Source organism: Solanum dulcamara, chromosome 4, assembly GCF_947179165.1.
Source record: "Solanum dulcamara chromosome 4, daSolDulc1.2, whole genome shotgun sequence".
NCBI lineage: Eukaryota > Viridiplantae > Streptophyta > Magnoliopsida > Solanales > Solanaceae > Solanum > Solanum dulcamara.
The window spans coordinates 34405841-34431101 of NC_077240.1; the positions used below are offsets into that span (position 1 = coordinate 34405841).

Consider the following 25261-nt stretch of genomic DNA (forward strand, 5'->3'; position numbering starts at 1 on the left):
AAGAATCAAATCAACTCGAAATCTCAACTCAAGAGAAGGAACAACTCAATCAAGTGTCCTAAGTCTAAACAAGAATAGGTCTTAGACAGGACCAATCACATATAATTCAACCCAATCCGACTCAGAGTACTATCAAAACCTATATGGGAGTTTCTCTTATCCGACAACCATCACTTATGAGCCAGTGATAGTATAACAAGCCGACGTTGTTGCCAAGTCCGTTCATACCTTGCCAGGGTATGAACAAATCAACCAATCATGTATCCATATCCAACCAAGTCCTATCATGTCAGGACAATAATTTGGGAAGCATCCGACTTTAACGGTTCAATCCCCTCCTACGTTTGGCGATGTAGTTATTGAATTCGAGTTATTACTTATTCTTACCCAATTCGGTGCTCGATACTCCTCCCAAGACTCAATGCTCATAAAACTCCATCCAATCAACTCAATCTAATCATATCTACAAGTCTTATTTGGAACATTGTCAAATCATCAATTCTATCACAATCAAACCTCTTCCAATCATACTATCTGACCAATCTCAATCGCATCTTTCAAGAGTAGTTTAAATATGCATTTATGTCAACATGTAATCCTATCCAATCATTTCTCCATTCATTTAACAAATCTTTCCGGGACTCATCAAGACTCCAAGATTCTAAATCAACAATTTAAGATGATCAGCATATCTAAGAAAGTTAACATATTTAAAATAATCAACATAGTTAAGAAAATCAACAAAATATGTTTAACCACTTATATCAATCAACTCATACCAACATGTAGCACATCACTTTCTTAACTCCACAACATCAACATAATAATAAAAATTTAGGTTAATATATGAAAAAGACACATTTGGACATAAATCTATCAAAAACTCCATTCTTAGGAACAATCAATCTCAAAGAAGGTGTAGGGCACATGGGTGGAATCAACCCATGCTTTAATTAGCCTTACATACCTTGGTGAAGACTTTGAAGGAACCTTGATGTTAGGTCTTCAATGAAAAGCTTGAATCTTAGAAATTCTTGAAGGCAATCCTTGTTGGAGATGGATTAAAAGAGAAGAGAGTGGAGTCTAGGGCTTTTAGAGAGAGGCACAAGACTGAAAATTATACTCCAAATCGTCCAAGGCTAGAGTATATATAATTAGGAAAAATATCATATTTTCCCTTCCTCAAAAATCTAGAAAAATGGGCTAAAACCCTCTGGCGCTATAGTGGTGCACCGCGCCACTACAGCGCCAAGTCAAATATAGGCTTAAAAACCCTGCACATCTAATAATGGCGCATCGCGCCAAGGACCAAACTATTGAGGCTTGTTTCTAGCGCTATAGTGGCGCGTCGCGCCACTGCAGCGCCAAGCCCAGGTTTTCCTCAGTTATAGTCTAGGCCTGAAATTCCTACAGCACTAGTCCGTCGTAAGGTAGTCATAACTTTTGACTCCGAACTCCAAAAAATACAATCTTGGCAGCGTTGGAAAGAAGACTCAAAGAACTTTAACTTAATAGGTCATGGGCCACCCAGTTTGTTATATTCAAAAAGATAAGGTCATTGGAAGTTGACCCTTATATAAACTCATTCAGAAACTTATCCAAGACGAGTTATTTGGACTTGCCTTGGTTTTAGGGATCCCTTGTAACCTTAAATCACCTCCAACACTTTCTAATTTCTTAGAAATTGATCCTAACTCATGCATGCACTTTATAATCGTCTAGTACGATCCTATACGTATATGTAGAACGGTCCAAATCTTAGTGAAATTTTTTGGGGGTGTTACATTATCTCCCCCTTAGGATCATTCGTCCTTGAATGATGAGTAAACCAAGAATGGACTCGAGGTACAAATCATAATCAAAATTCAGTCATTCAACGAATCAAATTCTCAAAATAATTTACTATCTGAACTCAAAAGTGAACATACGAATTTAAATTAAGGAAATGAACATTACCTTCAACATTCTCATTGATGGGCACGAATAGATGCGGATATTTAGCTTTTATATCTTCCTCCGCTTCCCATGTGACTTCCTCAACAAATTGATTTCTCCACAAGATTTTGACCGAGGCAATCTCCTTGTTCCTCAATTTGCAAAACTGGCGATCAAGGATTTGGACTGGAACCTCTTCATATGACAAGCTATTCGTAACTCCAATACTATCAATGGGGACTACCAATGAGGGATCGCCCAAGCACTACTTCAACATCGAAATGTGAAATACCAGATGAATAGCGGCTAGCTCCGAGTGTAACTCCAACTCATAAGCGTCACTCCCAATCCTCCTCACAACCTGGTAAGGACCAATGTATCAAGGACTAAGCTTTCCCTTCCTTACAAACCTCATTACACCCTTCATTGGTGACACTTTCAAGTACACCCAACCATCCACCTCAAACTCTAAGTCTCTCCTCCTCACATCGGTGTAAGCTTTTTGGCGGATTTGGGCTGTCTTTAGCTTATCTTGAATAACTCTCACCTTCTCCATAGCTTGGTGAATAAAATCAGGCCCAATTAACTCAACTTCACCAACCTCAAACCACCCAATCGGTGATCTACACCTCCTCCCATATAACGCTTCATAGGGAGCCATTTGAATGCTTGCATGATAACTATTATTATATGCAAACTCTATGAGAGGTAAGTGATCATCCTAATTTCCTTTGAAGTCAAGTACGCAAGCCCTCAACATATCCTTCAATGTCTGGATGGTGCACTTCGCTTGGCCATCTGTCTAGGGATGAAAGGTTGTACTAAGATTCACCTTTGAACCCAGTCCCTTCTGAAAGGATCTCCAAAATTGGGAAGTGAATTGAGCTCCTCTGTCTGAGATGATAGACAAGGGGACCCCATGCAATCTGACGATCTCCTAGATGTATAATTTTGCATAATCTTTTACGGTATCAGTAGTTTTAACTGCCAAGAAGTGAGCTGACTTCGTCATCCTATCCACAATTACCCAAATCAAATCATGTTTTTTTCGGGACCTCGGCAAACCTGTAATAAAGTCCATATTGATCATCTCCCACTTCCAATCTAGAATTTCTATATTTTGAGCTAACCCACATGGTCTTAGATGCTCAACTTTAACCTGTTGGCAATTCGGGCACTTAGAGACAAATTTCGCGATATCTCTCTTCATTCTACTCCACCAATAAACTTTTCTCGAGTCATGATACATCTTTGTAGATCCAGGATGAATAGAGTATTTGGAACTATGCGCTTCGTCCATAATCCTTTCTCGAACTTCATCAACATCTGGGACACACAATCTATTTTGTTACCTCAACACACCATCTCCCCCTTTGGTAAAAATCATCACCTTTTGTTTGTGAACAACTTCCTTCAATTGGAGAAGGATGGGATCTTGGTGTTGCTTCTCTTTTACCTCTGCCATGAGTGAGGATGCAGACCCATCCTAAACATTAACTCCACCTTCATTATTCTCTTCAAGACGAACTCCCAATCGAGCTAATCTATGCACCTCTTTAGCCAAATCTTTCCTTCCCTCCTCTATATGGGCAGTGCTACCCATAGACAACCTAATAAGAGCATCAGCAACAATATTAGCTTTACCTGGATAGTAGAGAATGCTCATATCATAATCTTTGAGCAACTCGAGCCATCTTCTTTGCATCAGGTTGAGTTCTTTCTGGCTGAAGATGTATTGCAAACTCTTATGATCGGTGAACACATCAACATGCACTCCATACAAGTAGTGGCGCCAAATTTTAAGAGCAAATACCACAGCTGCCAGCTCAAGGTCATGAGTTGGGTAATTTCTCTCATAAATTTTAAGTTGTCTTGAAGCATAGGCTATCAATTTTCCCCTCTGCATCAACACACAACCCAAACCAACTCTAGACGTATCACAATAGATCACAAAATCCTCTGTTCCATCGGGCAAGGTTAGAACAGGAGCGGTCAGTTTGGTCTTCAATTTCTGGAAACTCTCCTCACAAGTATTGGACCATTGGAACTTAGCCTTCTTTTGGGTCAGCTTGGTCAATGGTGATGATATGGATGAGAATCCCTCTACAAACCTTCGATAATAGCCAGCCAAACCCAAGAAGCTTCTTATCGCTGTCGGGGATGTGGGTCTGGGCCAATTTTTTACTGCCTCAATCTTCTGAGTATCAACCTAAATACCATCTCCAGATATAATGTGGCTGAGAAAACCACTGATGCAAGCCAAAATTCACATTTGGAGAACTTTGCATACAATACCTGGTTTTTCAAAGTTTGCAATATGACTCTAAGATGATAAGCGTGCTACTTCTCATTCTTGGAGTAAACCAAAATATCATCAATGAATACAATCACAAACATATTAAGATATGGCTTAAATACTCAATTCATGAGATCCATAAAAGTTGTAGGGGCATTGGTCAACCCAAAGGACATAACCAAGAACTCAAAATGGCCATAACGGGTCCAAAAAGCTATCTTTGGGATGTCACACTCCCTCATCTTCAACTGATGGTAACCCAATCTTAGGTCTATCTTTGAGAAACAAGTGGTACCCTAAAGTTGATCAAATAAATCATCTATTCTGAGGAGAGGGTATTTATTCTTTATGGTGACCTTATTTAGTTACCTATAATCAATACACATCCTAAGGGACCCATCTTTCTTTCGCACGAATAGGACGGGAGCACCCCATGGTGAGACATTCGGCCTAATGAATCCCTTAACTAACAAGTCCTTCAACTGTTCTTTCAACTCTTTCAACTCAGCAAGAGTCATTCTATATTGAGGGATAGAGATAGGTTGGGTACAATGGAAGGACATCGATCCCAAAGTCGATCTCCCTATCATGAGGGACTCCGGGCAGATCTTCAGGAAAGACTTCAGGAAACTCATTGACAATCGGAACCGACTCAAGGGATGGAGACTCAATACTGTCATCTTTCACTCGGACGATATGATAAATACACCCTTCCAAGATTAGTTTTTTGGCCCTAAGGTAAGAAATAAATTTACCCTTAGGCACGCCAGGACTACCCTTACACTCTATGACCGCCTCATTCAGGAATTTGAACTTGGCAATCTGAGTCCTACAATCAATAGAGGCATAACAGACATAAAGCCAGTCCATGCCAAGGATCACATCAAAATCGACCATATCCAGCTCAACTAAGTCAGCCAAGGTATCCCTGTGATGGATTGACATTGTGCAATCTCTATAGACTCTCTCAGCTAAGACAGAATGACCAATGGGAGTAGGTACACTAAAAGGCTCAAAAAGACATTCAGAAATTTTATTGAATTTACCATCCACGTAAGGAGTCACAAAATATAGTATGGCACCCAAATCCATCAAAATATAACAGTCAAGAGAAGAGACTCGAATCATACCCGTCATGACATTTGGGGAGTTCTCCTGATCTTGGCGACTACCCATCGCGTATAGACGGTTTGTACCTCTGCTCATACCTGAAGTAGTGCCCCTCTGATTATCTCTAGCTGGTGGTGCGGTGGTAGAATACTGGGCCCTGTTGCCCCATATTGGACACTCCCTTTGAAAATGGCCCACCTGGCCATATTTATAACACCCCTTATCACCCTCTCTACACTCTCCCAAGTGGAGCTTACTACACTTGCCGCATGATGGCTTCTCTTTCGAACCTTGACCCATGCTAGCCTGGGATTGAGAACCCTAGGATCTAAAATTCTGGTGACTATGTCCTTACCGATCATACCTGTTATGCGGCATAGGTGCACTTGCGGTGGATGAGGCATAGTTGGAAGACCTCTTTTGGAAGAAGGACTTGTTGCCCTTGTTCTGCCTCTGTTCATTCTCATGTGCAGCTGATTTTGCCTTCTTGCTCAGATGCTCCTCCCTGTCTTTCCTCTTCTCATCCTCCACCTTTTGAGAATACACCATTAATCTTGAAATATCCATGTCGGAGATCAACAATGCCGCTTTGCACTCCTTCTTCACATGTCTTCCCAATCTAGAGACAAATTTTCTCATCTTCGACCTCATATCTGGGATCATCTTTGGAGCATATCTGGATGAACTTTAGACTGTACTCTTTAACGGTCACACCCTCTTGTTTCAAATTCACAAACTCTTCAACTTTTGCTTCCCTCAATTCTTTGGGAAAGAAGTGGTCAAGAAATGCTCCCTCAAATTCATCCCAAATAGCCAGCATCTTCATCTCTGCTTTGTCCCACTGGTTATACCAGATGTTTGCCAACTCCTTGAGCTGATAAGACACCAACTTAACCCCCTCGATCTCCGTAGCATGCATAGCTTTCAAGATCTTCCACATCATATCAATGAAATTCTGGGGGTCTTCATCAACCTTAGAACCCATGAATACCGGCGGATTCATTCTCAGAAAGTCTCTAATCCTCGTGGCAGCAGACGGCTCTTGAGAACTAGAGCTAAGAGTTGGTGAACTCTGGTTACCATTGCGGGCAGCCACTAATTGAGTGAGCATGGCAATCGCTCCTCGAAAATCTGCCTCCGAAGTTGGTGCAGGTGGAGTAGTAGACACTTGAGGTGCCTCAGTATACCTTGTAGGTCGGCCCCTAGTCCTCGATGGGCGCATTTCTGACTGTGGAATCTCTGTGTTATCAGCATTTCTCTGGCTGACAGTACGTTTAGGAGGCATTGTCTGTAACGTATAAATGCACGAATTAGAAAGGAAGTCTTATAGAGTTTAACTCTATCGCACGAGTTTAGAGTATGAAAGAAATGACACAATTCTTAATGTATTATAGCCTCCTAATTATAAGTGTGGTTCACAACACACCCATAAGCAAGACTCTACTAGACACGGCTTCATAGACTCCCTAGGACTCTTGAACTCTGTGCTCTGATACCATATTTGTCACGCCTCGGGAGGGTACCCTAGACGTGGCCGGCACTCGAAAGCCATTTCTAGCCTTCAAGCGAACCACTTGGTTCAGTCACACTTTTATTCAGTCATATTCTATCAGCGGAAGATTCAATCATAAGGATATTATTCATAATTTGGGCCAAAAGCCAAACATATATCCAATCAATAACTAGCTAGAATAAAACTAGTCAAAACGAACAATTTAACATTTCCACACTCTACTCTATGAAGCCTCTATCAACAATCCAAAAGGTGCCGATGACAATTCCATGGCTACCAAAAATCAAAATAAGAGGAACAAATCAAAACGATAAAAATAATCTTGGTATCCTCCGGAAACTAGGAGGACTCACCAACTAGCTGGAAGTGAATAGTTCTTCAATGGTGCGTCGGTTGATGATCTCTAGTACCTGTCTCTGCATCATGAAATGATGTAGGCCAAATGGCGTCAGTACATAGAATGTACGAGTATGTAAAATGGCCGAATGAAACAAACATCAAGGAAGAATCAAATCAACTCGAAATCTCAACTCAAGAGAAGGAACAACTCAATCAAGTGTCCTAAGTCTAAACAAGAATAGGGCTTAGACGGGACAAATCACATACAATTCAACCCAATCTGACTCAGAGTACTATCAAAACCTATATGGGAGTTTCTCTTATCCGACAATCATCACTTATGAGCCAGTGATAGTACAACAAGCCGACGTTGTTGCCACGTCCGTTCATACCTTGCCAGGGTATGAACAAATCAACCAATCATTGATCCATATCCAACCAAATCCTATCATGTCAGGACAATAATTTGGAAAGCATCCAACTTTAATGGTTTAATCCCCTCCTACGTTTGGCGACGTAGTTATTGAATTCGAGTTATTACTTATTCTTACCCAATTCGGTGCTCGATACTCCTCCCAAGACTCAATGCTCATAAAACTCCATCCAATCAACTCAATCTAATCATATCGATAAGTCTCATTTGGAACCTTGTCAAATCATCAATTCTATCACAATCAAACCTCTTCCAATCATACTATCTGACCAATCTCAATCGCATCTTTCAAGAGTAGTTTAAATTTACATTTATGTCAACATGTAATCCTATCCAATCATTTCTCCATTCATTTAACAAATCTTTCCGAGACTCATCAAGACTCCAAGATTCTAAATCAACAATTTAAGATGATCAACATATCTAAGAAAGTTAACATATTTAAAATAATCAACATAGTTAAAAAAATCAATAAAATATGTTTAACCACTCATATCAATCAACTCATATCAACATGTAGCACATCACTTTCTTAACTCCACAACATCAACATAATAATAAAAAATTAGGTTAATATATGAAAAAGACCCATTTAGACATAAATCTATCAAAAACTCCATTCTTAGGAACAATTAATCTCAAAGAAGGTGTAGGGCATATGGGTGGACTCAACCCATGATTTAAATAGACTTACAAACCTTGGTGAAGACTTTGAAGGAACCTTGATGTTAGGTCTTCAATGGAAAGCTTGAATCTTAGAAATTCTTGAAGGCAATCCTTGTTGGAGATGGATTAAAAGAGAAGAGAGTGGAGTCTAGGGATTTTAGAGAGAGGCACAAGACTGAAAATTTGGTCCAAATCGTTCAGGGCTAGAGTATATATAATTAGAAAAAATGTCCAATTTGCCCTTCCTCAAAAATCTAGAAAAATGGGCTAAAACCCTCCTGGCGCTATAGTGGCGCACCGCGCCACTGCAGCGCCAAGTCAAATATAGGCTTAAAAACCATGTACATCTAATAGTGGCGCATCGCGCCAAGGACCAAACTACTGAGGCTTGTTTCTGGCGCTATAGTGGCGCATCGCGCCACTGCGGCGCCAAGCCCAGGTTTTCCTCAGTTATAGTCTAGGCCTGAAATTCCTGCAGCACTAGTCCGTCGTAAGATAGTCATAACTTTTGACTCCGAACTCCAAAAAATGCAATCTTGGCGGCGTTAGAAAGAAGAATCAAAGACCTTTAACTTAATAGGTCATGGGACACCCAGTTCACTATATTCAAAAAGATAAGGTCGTTGGAAGTTGACCCTTATACAAACTCATTCGGAAACTTATCCAAGACGAGTTTTTTGGACTTGGCTTGATTTTAGGGATCCCTTATGACCATAAATCACCTCCAATACTTTTTAATTTCTTAGGAATTGATCCTAACTCATGCATGCACTTTACAATCGTCTAGTACGATCCTATACGTACACGTAGAATGGTCCGAATCTTAGTGAAAAATTTTAGGGGTGTTACACTTTTGGCTATTTTCTCAACTATATTTAATTAATTTTAATTAATTAATTATCTAGAATTTAAACAAATTAAAACTTCACCAAGTCTCATCTAAGTTTTATTTTAATCAAGTGCTTCCATAATTATTATTTGACTCAAACAAGTTTCATTGGAATAATACATTTATAACCTAATATAATTAGAGGCGTTAATCATTTGATTCGATTTAATTTTATATTTGGTAAGTTTTAAATATAATTTAAATAAATAAGTGATTATATTAACTTCGACTGACTAATTATAAAATATTTAACCACAACTTCAACAAGTTTACTCAAGCTACATCCTGATCAAGTGGTTCTAGAATTGTTATTTGACTCAAACATGTTCCATGAACAATTTATCTAGTGGAAATAGAGGTATTCATCATTTGATTCGATTAAATGGGTATAATTTCAATAACCAGGCGATTATATCTAAAAAAAATTAATTAACTAATTTATCAAACTTACACTCTGGTTGGATGGTGGTTTCCCATGATTTCATAATGTACGGTACTGTATGGTATTGTATGGTACTGTACTGTACAGTACAATACCATATTTGGATAGACTGTATGATTTTCTATTGTTTAATGATAATTTTGTTGTTTGATTTGACTATATGGTACAGTATCGTAATTGATAAATTTATGAAAATGCCCTTAATTATTATAAATATTAAATTTATCATTTTTCATTTCTAACCTTATATCCTAAAGGTGACTAGTTACTAGACATTCGCCAGCCATTTTAGACTTCTATATTTCTCACATTTGTTGTCTTTTCAAATGAGATTATTTTAGTGGCTAAATTTTAAGATTTTGCATTGCCATAATATACTACTACTATGATCGTTATCATTTGTTAGAACCACATGTATTATTATTTTGTTTTAAGTATGAACTTGGAACCTTTAAAATAGAAAAAAAAATGTTTATCATATTTTTAAACACCCTATCAAACTTTATATTAGCAAAGCAAAAGGATAAATCCCCAATTTTTTCAGAATATGAGCGGATTTCTCTTGTTCATGTCAAAATGGGATTCCCATTTTCGTTCCTTGTTTACAAATTAAAATTCAAAGACTATAGAAAACATAAAAAGTTCAATTAAGAATAACAGTTAAAATAAAATTCAAGCCGAAGATGAAAGCACTATTTCTTCCCTTTCAATGTGAAACTATTGGATTTCTCCAAAGGAAAAGTACAAAAAAATAAAGATGCTAAGTCAATACAAATTCATTAAAAGGATAATATTGTATTAGCTGAAAACACACAACAGAATAAGTCCCACTAATAAAATATTCAAATTATTTATAAAAAAAGCAATATTTAAATTTTAAATAAAATTACTCTAAACTTAATTGTCTTCTCACATCATTTCTAATAAAAGAGCTTTGCGGGCTTTTTTCAGGCATCCTATCAGAGTGAGACATTCACTTGCATTTTGGTAAACAAATATATAAGCTTTTGTATTTACACGAGATTTCAAATTCATCTCCGCCAACATATTCATATCTCACTCTCAGAAATAGGTAGAGCGGATGAAAGCCCACTAATAGCACTAGCCAACTTGTCCATCTGACCTCTCAATATGTCAATCATGCTTTCAAGATGATAATGTTTATATTTTTTATTTTTGATAGGAGCTGGTGCTTCTGAATAGACATTAGGTGTAGGTGCATAATTAGTTGCTTCACTTTGCTCATCATGTCCATATTCCTCAATATTTTTCAAAGAAGCATCATTCGTTTAAATCATTTCATCTACCTCATCAATAGTCAATGGATCAGCATTCAATTTTTTTCAGATTTTTATGAGCACTCCTTTTTAACATATCTGGGCTAGTCTCAATATGCTTTTCAGTGGCTCTATCCTTTTCATTTAGCATCACCAGTTTTTCAAAATTTGAACATGTCTTGGTCTTCAATTCCACAGCTGCAGGCTTAGCCTATATAAGAATTACAATAGAAATAAAAATTCAATTAATAAACATAAATTTACCTGAATTAACTAATCTCTTACTTCAGATTCAGCAATCAACATGCTTGTGATGGGATCCCATGCAATTCCGTTGATCTCCCATTTGAAATATGTCATAGTATTTGGTGAAGTGCCTCTTAATTGTTTTCATTCGATTGTGAATTTTCTCCTTGTTAATAACTTTATCAGGAAATTCTAATTTTAGCTCATTCAATATGTTATCTATTGCATGTGTAGAGAAAGTTCCGCCAATTCTGTGTCCAATTACATTCTCATAACAATATGCATCTATTAAAATGTCATTCATTATATTTTCCCCAATACATATAGAGTTTTCTGAAACCTTTAGCTCACTTGAGGTAAAAAAATTTGCATTTTTCGCCATTATCAACTACTTCGTAATTAAGACAAATATTCACAAGATTAAGAAAAAAAATAATTGTACACATAAATAATGGTAAAAGTTATTATAATTTAACGTAAATGCACTAAAAATAATGTTTACGACAAAAACATATACATCATGAAATTACTATTAAATAACATCAATTAAAAAAATATGACACAAATAATCACAATAGCTTTTCCACTAGAAAACTAGTCTTGATAATTAGTCCACATGGCAGCTGCTATGCCATCTCGAATCAACTCTTCTTTTCTATATTCCACATTACTCTTCCTAAAATTTGAATATTCCTCATGCACAATATTATCATTAATAAGCTCTGCATCAACTTGAGCGAGTAAGTCATCATTTGGATCTACACTTCTTAAGTAGTTGTTCAAAATACAACATGAAAATATGATAAGCTTTTGAGTTTCAATGTCATATGATGATTCTATTGAACTAGAAATTATAGGCAATCTCTTTTTAAGAACTCCAAATGCTTTTTTGATAGTGTTATGCAAAGAAGCATGTCGCAAATTAAATAATTCACAAAAATTTTGGAGTGGATTTCTTGAATATTCTTTCAAGTGATATCGCTCTCCCCAATAAGATGTAATAAGTCCACTTTTCAATATGAGTCCAGCATGAAAAAGGTAGAATTTTTTTAAATATTAAAAAATAAAAAAGATTTAATTATATAATTATCATATATAACTGACTCTAAATATATAATATGCATCTTCTGAAATTTTTAGTGGCCCTTGTCTATTTAGTGTTTCTTTCATGATTCTTGAATCAGATATTATACCTTCCTACCCAGCTAACACATATGTGAATTTTAAATCAAATGTATGTGCAACTAATACATTTTGTGTGGGATAATCTTTCCTCCCAGATATCTCGATGCTTCACTTTGTGGAACTTTAACACGTATGTGTGTTCCAACAATTGCACCAATACAATTCTGATATTACAATCATCAATTAACAATGTAATCTCAATATTTGCTTAAATATAAATTATGTAATAATTGAGTTTACCTTAAAATATGGATAGAAACGTTGGTTGCTAGCAATTTCAGGAAGAACATAGGAACCACCAAGTTGTTTAATAAAGTTCTCATATAACCCCCAAGATAGCTCATAGGGCAACATGAAAACGACGACTGACCAACTCTCCAGTGCGTCGAAATAAAAAGATAGCACACGATTTGTCACATTATGTGCTTACAAATAAAGTGTGTTTGCAACTTGTTCTTCAACTGTAATTCGAAGTGTTGGTTTAAGACCTGCATATTTGATTATTATTTTTTTATTAAACGGACCTTATCCAAGGATCTCACTCCTCGTGGTAGTTAGGGGTTTAGCCGAACACCCCCAAGCCTTAACATAATATAAATAACAAAAGGTACAAGAAGGGGGGCATAGACTTTACCTCCAATCCTATAGTGGTACATGAGTCGACTAACCTACTATGGTTTGCCAATTCATCTCCCAATACAATACAATACAATGGTCCTTAGGTAACTATGCACCTATGAGAGGACTCCCCTTAGTACAAAGTATCTAGGAAGACGTTAAACAAGGGAGACTCCCCCCTTTACAATATAATCGTAGCTAAGATTCTTCAAAACATAGAACCAAATTAGAAAAGTAGCAAAGAGGGGCTCATGGTGGTTTCTTGATCCTCTTGAGTCGTCTTCATCTGAAATTAGCCAGTCCAACTTTGTCTAATTCAAGATTGGCTCTTGCTTCTTTGGGAAGCTATTGCTTTATGAAATAAATTTCTGGATTGGAGCATTTGTGACTGTGTTTGAATAATGTATCAGCTTTAGAGTTAGCTTCTCTATAGGTGTGATTGCACTTGAAGTTCTGGAAATGGTGAGTGATGCCCTGCAACTTGTACATGTGTTCCTTAACAAGCCAAGGGGGCTTAGCTTGTTGTTTGATCCATTTGATGAGCATCTCAGAGTCAACCTCTAGGATTACATTGGTATATCCTAGTTGAAGACAACTAGACAAGCAAAGATAGCATTCATTATCTCTGATTGGTTATTGGTTCCTTCCCCAAAAGGGGCTGAATATGCAAAGATAAGATCACATTGACAGTTTCTGAGAATTCCTCCCCCTCCAATTCTTCCTGGATTATCAAGTGCACTACCATCAGTGTTAAGTTTCACCATGTCTTTAGATGGTTTCATCCAATACACTATAGTAACTTTAATCTCATGGGAGTATTTGTCAATCAGGAGGACCAGTTCCTTCCAACATGTTGGCCACTTAATGTAAGGGAAAGCAGTTTTTAGCAGGTTGGAGGTGTCTTTGGCTATAGAGAATTTACTCTTGCAAGGTTTGATTGTTTTCCACCATATTTGGAAGCACATCTATTCTTCCACAAGTTCCAACATATGAAGATTGATGTGGATTGAAGAATAAGTTTTTGCACATCATTTTTGTACTTAGTAGACCACCATCTCATTACCAAGTATCTTAGGGATGTGTATACTTTGTTAAGACCTAAAAGGTCAGCATACACACTCTAGATGTGTCTGGCAAAGTGTCCATTAGCAAAAATATGATCAATAGTGTCTTGGCCAGGTCTGTAGCAACAGTAACATTGAGTTGGAGACTGTCCAAAACTAATGAGCTTTTTTTTTGTTGGTAGCTTGCCTCTAAGAGCTCTCCATAATAGAAAAGAACATTTAAAAGGAATCAGGTTATCCCACGTCTGAGTATTGATTTGAGTCTTGTTTTTTTTTTCATGATGAGCTCCCATGCAGAGGAACAGTTGAATTCCCCATTGCTATTAGGCTTCCAAGAAGGTTGATCAAGATTGTGAGGATGATAGTTGATGTGAGTTCCCAGAATGGTAGGGACAAGCCGAGGAGGAGCTTCAAGAATGATCAAGTCTACATTCCATTGTCCATTGATCAGGAAAGAAGATACTTTAATATTGTTCAGTCTACTACTCATAGATCTGAAATTTTCTAAGGGACCAACACCTAACCAATTATCCCACCAAAACAGACATGAACCAGACTGAATTTGCTATTGGATATGAGGTTCAATTTTATGCTTATTCTTCATTAGGTGCTTCCAGATCAGTGATTGTCCATTATGCCATTTTTTGATGATAGGATTAGACCTTTGACAATATTTGGCTTTGAGGAATTCACCCCATAAGGTGTTCTTAGTTCTGAAGATCCACCACTGTTTGTATTGAAAATACTTAGCCACATCTGAGATTTATCTCACACCAATACCTCCTTCACCATAAGGATAACTTATATTCTTCCAGGAGGACCAATGGTATTTCCTCTTGTCATTTTTCCATTCCCAGAAGAAATTTATTATGATGCTCTGAATTTGTTTGATGGTAGTTGCAGGTGGAGAACTAGTTGAAAGAAAATGAATAGGGAGGGCTTGAATGAAATGTTGAATCAATGTAACTCTTCCTCCATAGCTCAGAATTTTGGTTTGCCAACCAGTTATCCTGGCTACAACTTTAGCAATAAGATCAGAGTAATAGATGATTTTTTGTCTACCTATGTAGAGAGGGCATCCCAGATAAGTGTTGGGCTGCTCTTTTGTTTGAAACCACTGGCCTTCTTAATTCTTGTCACAGTAAAATGAAAAGCATTAGCAGGTACCATGAAGTGGCTATTGTCTCTGTTGATCAGCTGACCTGAAATGTTCTCATAGGTATGTAAAGTCTCCATGATAAGCTTTAATGTATTAATTCTCCCATATGAAAAGATGATTACATCATCTGCAAAATTGAGATGATTAATTTGGGGCCCCTATTTTCTATAAAGAAACCATGGTATTGAGGATGCTGGTGGAGATTGTTCATGAGCCTAGAGAGAACTTCAGCACCAAGAATAAACAAAGCAGGGGAAAGAGGATCCCCTTGTTTAAGACCTTTTGTGGAATGGAAGAAGCCATGTCTTGATCCATTAACAATGATAGAGTATCAATTGTCAGACATGATTCTCCATACCATGTCAATGAAAACTTTCTCAAAATCCATTCTTCTCACATAAATCAGTAAAAATTGAAAGGCTCATTCTTATTATATTATGGCAAAGTTCAGTAAAAAATAAGCGACTCGGTAATTAATCTCTAACTTTCTCTCTTTTAGTTGTATGTACTGTGTGATCGTATGTCCATCATTTTCAATTTCATTTGTATAATTTCAAAATCAAATAACTACTAAAATAGTTGCATATGAAGCTATTGAGCTCACTTGTCCCAATATTTGATTACTATCTTGATTATTCTAATTAGCCATTTATGATAAAATTATGAAAAATGTATCAACTAATTAAACTAGGTATATATAATAATAAATTTCAATAAGCACTAGCTACATGATTATTCATTTATAAACAATATAGCGAATAGATGAAAATTGAAAGAATATTTGGGGATTGATAAAAGCATATAAGCCCCATACTTGTAATTGCTTTTTTTAATGTATCTCTTCTTACACTACACTTGTTAGGCTAATGTACATACCCACAAAAAATTATTTTCTTTTGTTGTGCCTATATTCAAACTTGCCTAAGCTTGTTATGCTCGTATAAGTAGCAAAACTAAAGATAACCAGAAAGGCATAGATGAAACAGATAAAATCCACTTTTCAATTCGACAAATAGAGTTTCATTGTCTTCCACAATGAAAATATTTGACTATGAACAATTGGCGATGTCAACAAAATCTCACATGAACAGAAGCAGACTGCTTAAAGCCTATTTGGATTAGCTTTTGGCTTATGACTTATAAGTCAAAACTCATAAGTTAGGATTTCTAACTGATGAATTTTAGCTTATTTTTGTTATTTTACCTTTAAAATAAGTGCTTATAAACACCTTTTAACTTTATCCAAACACTTTAAAACTGTTTAAAATTATTTTGACTTAAAATGATCTAAAATAAGTCAATCCAAAGAATTGATAGATATGCTGAAAGCAGACTGCTTGATCTTATTCTTATCGTAACTTGAAGTCTCAGACTGTTAGTGTTGACACTCAATTTTGGTCTCACTTTTGTAAACTTAATACATTTAACTTTTTATTCTTTGAATAGTTCAAAATATATTTTTTCTTAAATTTTAGAATAATTTATCGATAATTATACTTATTTTTTAAAATATTAGGATTTTTCATTAATTTATTTTGAATGTTAATTAATTTTAATTATTAATATTTTTGTCACAATCAGTCGAATTTTTTAATATTGTCTTGTCTGTTAAATCATTATTTTTTCATTAAATTATATTTTTTATATGTGTCGTTGATTACATTTGTTTTTTATTTATTTTAGTATTTTTTAGCACAGTATAACAATATGTTGGAACACGGATAAATATTAAATTACCAGATATTTAATTAGCTAATGATTTTGAACCAATGATTTCGAGACCATAGTTTTATAAAATGAGATATGGATGGATAAAATTGAGGAGGGGAAAAAAATTGAAAGAAGGAGGAAACCAATTTTTTTCTTCCATCTTCCTTCTTCTCCAAAAAGCAACTGCACCACTTCTGCCGGCGCCAGCCGCTACCGCCACGGACGCCGAAAAATTTCTTCAAAATTTTACCACATCTTCCTTCCACCCTCCTCTACACAAATCCACAAACCATTTACTCTCCTTCCTAGCCAAATTTCATAGATCTAAGAAAAATTAAATATTATTCATCACTTTCTTTTTTAGATCTATAGAGTTCTTCTCATCTCCACGATATACCCTTATATAAACGTGTAGAGCTCTTCAAGGGTGATCTTTTGATATAAGTTTTTACGTCAAAACTCCATTGGAAAACATTTCGGCGAATTTTTCCGGCGACCTTCGCCACTACAAGAAAACTGGTGGCTGTATACACTGATATACAGTGTATATACTATTGTGATATATAGTAGAATTGGGCCAAAAGCCCAAAACGCAGGTGGCCCAATAGCTTAGTCCAGGCGTACAGAAACTGTCGGGCCATATTGTCTTATATTATTTATTTTTTATTTTTATTGATTCGGTTTGTAATAATTGATTTACTTATGTTGTTTATGATTGCTTAGATATTAATCTTAGTTTAGTTTAACTTAATTAGATTCCTATAAAGATAAATCATTTCATGTTAATTTACTTTTTAAATGATTTTCTACCTTTATTTAGCCATTTTGATAAACTTTACTTTCTTTACATATTATTTCCAATGTATAAGCTTGATCATTTTTTCAAAAATAGTTTTAAAGCCTTTATTTTCTTTTAAATTAATATTTTCAAAAGTTAAGTCAAATAATTTTCAAATCGTCGGATAACCGCGTGTTAGTAGTCACTTTGAATGCTAATACTTTCTCAAAGTGGAAATTTGAACCCTTATCCAATTTCTCTACTTTTAGGACTTAAATTTGTTAGGGTATTTAAAATTAAGGTTTCTTGATTTTTCTTAAAAATTAAGTGGCGACTCTTTTCTAAAATTAAATTTCTTTCTCTAAAAATTGAAATTAATTTTAAATCATCTTTTTTCGACATAACAATTAGGTCTATCAATTACACTATATTATTTTAAACCATAAATTCATATTCAGGATACCATTATCCATTTAATCGACGACTTATTTAAAGATTGCGTCTTACTTTCAATTAGAATAACAGTTAAGGTCAATCAATAGAAAAATTGAACGACAAAGAGCAAAGTTGTGGTGAGAACCAAAGCTTCAATTATATCCAAGAGGCGTGTGAGAACTAAGAATGGAGGTCAAGAAATATATAATATTCTAAAAATCATTGTAATGACATCTAAATGAAGAATCAAATTATAGCAAATTAAGTTTTGGCCTTCTTTAAGTAATATGAACAACATATTGGGCACTGACTTCATTGTTGTTAAACTACTTCTACGCGGACATCAGGAAGGCAAGATTACTATCACCAATAGAGTTTAACACACAAATCTCAAGAGCTAGAGCCACATTAAAAATTGTGAGGAACTAGCCATAGAATCTCACAAACTTGTTGATAAGAAAGGGGATGGTCATGAGTAATTGAATGCAAATCTTGAACATGAAGGAAACACAAGCAGATTAGTCATAATCACAATTACAATATTTTCTAAGGATAACTTCTCCGTTAAGAAATAAGAATTATGAGCATAAAAGAGAATAAGAAATTTGAAGAGAAACCTGCAAAGGTGTTGATTCCACTAGAGATAACGAGCACAATTGAAGAGAGAATTTCAATTTGAAATTTTTAGAAGCTTCAAAAATTGTTGCGGAGGAGAATGAGTAAACGGTGAAAGCAATAGATACATTAGGGTAACGTTTGATAAAAATAAAGAATAAATTAGAATTATTTAAAATTAACTAAGGGTATAATTGGAAAAAAAATAAGTAAACAATGGATACGACCAAAGTGGTGGTTTCAAAATGTGAGGATTTTAATGGTTACAAAACCATGAAACCAAACCATACCATATCATGTAATTAAACAAACAATCAAAACAAACGTCATTCTCTTACTATCCATATCATACCATATCACGAAAAACCGTCATTCAAACAAGCTGTTAGGGAAAACTTCTTCACCAAGTCTCGCTAAAGCTCCATCTTGATCAAATGCCTCCAAAATTGTTGTCTTTCTCAGGAATGTTCCATCGTAATTAGTTGTGTTATTCATATAATTTGATTCAATTCATTTTTATAGGGTCTTACTTGCAAGTTTGAAATACAACTTAAATAAATATGTGATTATATCATCTTCAATTAGCTAATTATATCGAACTTAAAACAAAACTTCAACAAGTCACATTGAAGCTTCATCCAGATCATGTGTTTTGAGAATTTTGATTGGACTCACAATTGATTTTTTGGAATAATACGATTATCGATCTAATATAATTATACGTGTTCATCATTTAACTCGATTTAAATGTTATAGGATTTTACTTGTAAGTTCCAATTATAATTTTAATAAATAGGTCATTTCATATAACTACTTTTGATTAACTGATATCGAATTTAAAGAAAACTTTTACCAAGTCTCACTCAAATTTTATCTTGAATAAGTATTTTGAGAACTGTTTATTTACTCAAATTTTATCTATCAAAACAATACCTTTGTGATACACTATTATTAATGAATAATTATTGTAGATATAAACATAATTATTTGAACTAACTAAAAATTCAATAATTGAATATAGTTAGTATAGAGGTGTATCTATACCATTATTTATATCTAATACATATTAACTTTAAATAATGTTCAATAATTTAATAAGTTATAAAATAAAATTAGAAAATGTGATCACTGTATATCGAGTAGTAGTATTACATAAAGAAAATTATAACCAAAACTTCTTTTTATGACTACAAGTTAAGTGTATGTGCTTTGCACGTGTGTATCACGTTTATTAATAATAAATATATATTAAAAAATTATATATATATATATATATATATATATTATTAAATATAAAAAGAATAAATTATCGTGTGCGCATCCTTATATTATTGAGTATAAAATTTCAAAGAAATAATGTAAAAGAATTTAAGATAAAAAAGGTGTATTTAAAGTTGAAGAGTAGCACGTTAACTCACTATCATGGTAACAATTAAGAAGCAAAATTAAGTATAGTGAACAAAATTTTATTTACATTTACATGTTGATGAGAGAAAATCTTAAAATTCTTACCATATATTAATTCTCTTAGTATCTTTTATGATATATTTCAGGACTCGATCACAATGCCAACTTAACCTTCTGAAGCTTTCAAATCAAAGAAAGCTATTTGCAAGACAATTCCAAGTTTCAATTGATCTTCGAATCAAATGTTCATAATTTTATCATATCAAATCTCTTGTGATTAATATTTTGTCACAGCGCTAAAAATCAAGAATCAGAAAAAGACTTGACCTTTAATTGTAAAAGTTACCCATAGTCATGCATTGTCAATACTTTTCAGTTGTAAAGAAAAGTGAAGTAAAGATTAGAAAAGTGAAAATGGACTAATAAATTATTGTATTCAAAATAGGATGTTTGTTTTTGACGTCTCCGTTCAAGCAACATAAGCCAATTAGCTTAAGATGTAGGAATAATATATCTTCTCAATCCACCTATTGAATACATATTCAAGATAGAGCAACAATCTTATAACAAAGAAATACTCGTAAATTCAAAAAATATTGAAATTAAAATAACATAACATCAAGCGGAGGCGAACAATTATAAATTTTGGTGACAATAAATTAGATGGGAAAAAAAACCATAATAAGAAAGCATAATATTTAATATGATTTGATCAAGTGACATACACATTAGAATTAAATGAATATTTAAAACATAAAACTTATGGAGAGAATAATCTTCTCCTAAACTCAATAATGACTACATTATTGGTGTTATTCTATTTTTTTTGGTAGGAAAAAATTCTCAATTTATAGAGGTCCAAAATTTTTCTCAGCAAGAGAGGATTAATCAAATATGAAAAAGATTATTTCCAACAAAAAAAACCTTTCACCAAAAAAGTAATTCTAATTATAATAAAAAACGTTTTGGTGTAATGATAAATACCAACAACTTACTTATGAAGAAATAAATTAAAATACTTAACATAAAAAAATAATAGTACTCAAAAATATTACTTACATAATCTCGAATTCTTTTCAATTGAAATGCCGTGTAGTTAATACCAATTAATAAAGATATGAATTGTTATAATTTCAATATTTTAAACTTTAGACTTCTATCATATATATTTTTCTTAATTATTAATTCTCTTAATACTACTTATCATATATTTTACTTTTATCAAATATTTTAGAACTTTTTAGTTTTTAAAATATATTTTTCTCTTGCCATATATTTAAGACTCTTTAATTTAAATATTATAAATATAATTAAATAATAACTTTTAGAAAAGAGTGAAAAGCCATTTTGCTTAAAGAAAATTGACAAAGAGGAACCCAAAACCCCTAAACTCTCAAAACAGATCCAAAATCCATTCAACGAAGAAACAAACATCTTCTTCCTCTGTTTCCACTCTCAATTCAAGAAAAAAGGTATTGAATTTCTACGGTTTCTTTAACTTACTTAGGCATATTGATTGAAGTAGATTCTTCTTTTGATCAATCAAAACCCCTTTTCAAACTGTATATGAAAACACTATGAATATAATGCGTATTAATAGAAGAGCAATATTCTATAAGCAAATTTTTTTTATAGCATTTGCTGTTGAAATTCAGTATCCAGTATGGGTTAGAAGCTTTTGATTACCAAATAAAAGTAAAACTTAGGATGAGGATGTGAAGGATTTTTAGGGGTCAAGATCGAAGGGTGTTAGGTTTGTCTCTAATGGGCAAATTAGTTCAAATATATTTTTAGATTAGTCCGTTTATTTCAATTTATATGATATAATTTGACTTAAATGATTTAGTTTGAAATGACTTGAAATTGAAAAAAAAAAAATATTTGTGAAATTTGCAGTTGTCTAAATTTAATTTTTCTTTTCCCTCTGTTGTACTTGCCACACAAGTATTTTTACTTTCTTCTTTAGTTTTTTTTTTGGCAACAACTTTCTTCTTTAGTTGCTAAAATTGTAGACATTGAAACAATTACCTTTTATTTTTTAAATTTATTTATGTTGATCGGTTCTCACCAATTTAAGGTGCGTAATGGTAATTTCATTTAACTGAGAGTGAAATTCTGTGACAAACTTTTACGTTTTTGAATGTTTTGAACAAAGTTAATGTTTTTTATGGTACACATCACTAAAATCAAATGCGTCATTGTACATATTAAATATAGCTAAGTTTCCAAAGCTTTGTTAAAAGAGACTCTTTATGCAAAATATTTAATTGTTTCGAGCTTGAACCCTTTTAAGATTATTGAGTTTTATTATCTTTATAAAAATTGGTCATATAAGTTGTTAATGTAGATTTTAGTAAAGATAATGCTTTTACGTAAAATATATGATCATATGTACTTTTTAAATTATATATATAGTACAATTGTTTTTGCCTTTTGATAATATTAATTTATTTTATCGAAAATTTGTAGGCAAATTTATAGAATTATTAAAATAGCTTGGAGATGATGACATGAGAAAAAGGAGAAAACGGTGCCGCTTAGGGTCCTATTTTGATAGCTATTATGGAAGAATTATGTATTGTAATGTTCTAAAATTGAAATATGTGTAGCTAATTTTTAGCCACACTACATCTTGTTACGAATGCTAAGAAAATAAAATTAATTAGCTATATAAATTTATTTAGCTAGGATGTATTCTGTGTGTTCTTGTTTAATATTTATTATTACAAATATTCACCTATAATATTTAGTTTTAAGCTGAATATTTACCCAAAAAGTAAACGTAAAAGGGAGAAAGAAAAAAGAAGAGGAAAGCAAAGGTATAAATTCTTGTATAGAAGATTAGTGCATGCAAACATAAAAGCATACTAAGTGCAACTCCAGAAGCATCTTATGTCACTTTCAGGTTACACTATCTGCCTTTTATACACACTGCACCTGCACTGCTCTCTCTGTGCTCAACTCTCTCTTAAATTCTCTTCTATCAATACTACTACTTTCTAAAAGATCAAATTAAACTCTCTCTCTATTTTCTCTCTTCAACTCATTCTTATGGGCTCCTCTCCACCTGATCAAGAACAACCACCTCAGCTTCCCCAACTTCATTACAGGGTCATCCTCTTAACTTGTACTATTAATTTCTCTTTCAACTTTCCTTTTTTCATAAAAAGTTTTACTTAATAAGTTTACTTTTCATTTCTTCAGACATTGGTTTTGAAAGTTTCCATCCACTGTCCAGGCTGCAAGAGAAAAGTAAAGAAAGTTTTGCAAAGCATTGAAGGTTCCTTCCTTACTCTTCGATCTTCTACATAAATATGCGTAGCATCTACGTAGGTTCGGTAGATTTTGCTCAAATAATACATTTGTGTTAATAAATTTGTTAATATATATAAGTATTAAATTATTATCACTTAAAATCATCATTTTAAAACTCATAAAGTTGAAATTCTAATTTTGTCTTGGTATATATGCATGTCTAAATCACTTAAAATCGTCATGTTGTGTTTTTCTGCAGGTGTTTATACAACAGATATTCATCCACAGCAGCAGAAAGTCATAGTGACTGGAAATGTTGAAGCTGAGACTTTGATAAAGAAGTTGGTGAGGAATGGAAGGAGTGCTGAGCTATGGCCAGAGCCGAAGCCTATATTAAAAGAGAAAAAACCAAAGAAAAAAGAAAACTGCGACGATGACGATGATGATGAACAAGAAGATGATGAACATAATAATAATAATAATGATGAAAAAACAGCTGAACATGGTGTTAGATTCGGCGGAGTTGAGACTTTTACTGCAGATGTCAAGGAAGTAAGGCCAGATGAAAGGCCACCGGAGAATGTCGCCGTCGTTGAGAGGTTCGCCGCCGGCGAGCAAAAGCCCGGTGCAGGACAAGGTGCTAAGAAGAAGAAAAAGAAAAAGAAGAAGAGTAGTAGTGGGAATACCAACAATACAAATGCGAGTGTAGGTTCTAATGGTGCACATCCAAGCAGCGAATCAGATGTCTCTAAAATGGGTCCCATGAATCAAGCAAATCCGCCCCATTCATTTCAGCATCCTTATCCAAAATCGTACGATCCGAATCCACATACTAGTTATTATGTACCTCAGCAGCATCAGAGTTATGTGGTGAATTACAATGCGGCAAATCCTATGGTAAGCAGTGGACTGCCATATTACTATATTCCATCGTCACCGTACATGCAATCAGATGTTTATTCGAAGCAACAATCTACACCGTTGGATTCTTTTGAAATATTGAGTGACGAGAACCCTCATGCTTGCTATATCATGTGATCAAAGTTGATGTAAAATTAGAGTTTTATTTAATTTGCAGTTGTTGCATCATGCTTTAATTTAGATTTTAGAAGGTATGTTATAAGATCCTCTTATTTCTGTATGTAGAACTAGTACTAGTAAAGCATATTGTAAAATGTAATGCTCTACTTACATACAACTACATTATATTTTAACTTGATTATTAGGAGTCGTTTGGTAGATGAATAAGTAACAAATTATTTATATATTAATTTTTGTATAATTTATACGGCATTTGATTGACAATTTAAATTTTTTCATAATTAATAACTAATATATGTATAAGTTATAAGAAAATTTATGTATTATTTTAAGCAAGATAAAATGTAAAATAACTAAATATATGTTTAATTAATATATGAATAAAATAATATATAGATGCACTCATAATTAATTATATCTCCTATATTCAGTGGTGAAGCCAGAATTTATTTTCAATAACAGGGTTCAAAATCTGAAAAAGTAAACATGCGAACTAACCGAAGGGGTTCGATATCTACTATTTAAACATAAAAAAATATTTTAACTATGTATAAATAGTATATTTTTTACCGAATGGAATTTGAATGAACCCCCTAGCCACCATGTGACTCCACCCCTACCTATATTATTAATATCTGTATAACTTTAACTAGACTCCTAGCTATTTTATATATGTCACATGAACAAAAACTTGTTATTAGAGGCCAGACTCAATATTTTAAGCCACTTTAGAAGAGTTTAGAAGCATGGATGGTGCTAGAAGGTCATAAATGAATCTGGTCAAATTCAATAATAATTTTTATTTAAATAACATATTTATATTACAAAAATTTTAAAATTTAGAAACC

General features: G+C 33.8%; 1 protein-coding gene across 1 annotated transcript; it reads left to right on the forward strand.

Moving 5' to 3' along the window:
* The first annotated feature begins 23057 nt into the window (after positions 1-23057).
* Positions 23058-24643, forward strand: LOC129884967 (heavy metal-associated isoprenylated plant protein 36-like). Its single transcript, XM_055959225.1, has 3 exons — positions 23058-23228; positions 23322-23397; positions 23632-24643. The coding sequence occupies exons 1-3, from the start codon at positions 23169-23171 to the stop codon at positions 24408-24410; spliced, it is 915 nt and encodes a 304-aa protein (XP_055815200.1). The 5' UTR covers positions 23058-23168; the 3' UTR covers positions 24411-24643.
* Positions 24644-25261: the final 618 nt, after the last annotated feature.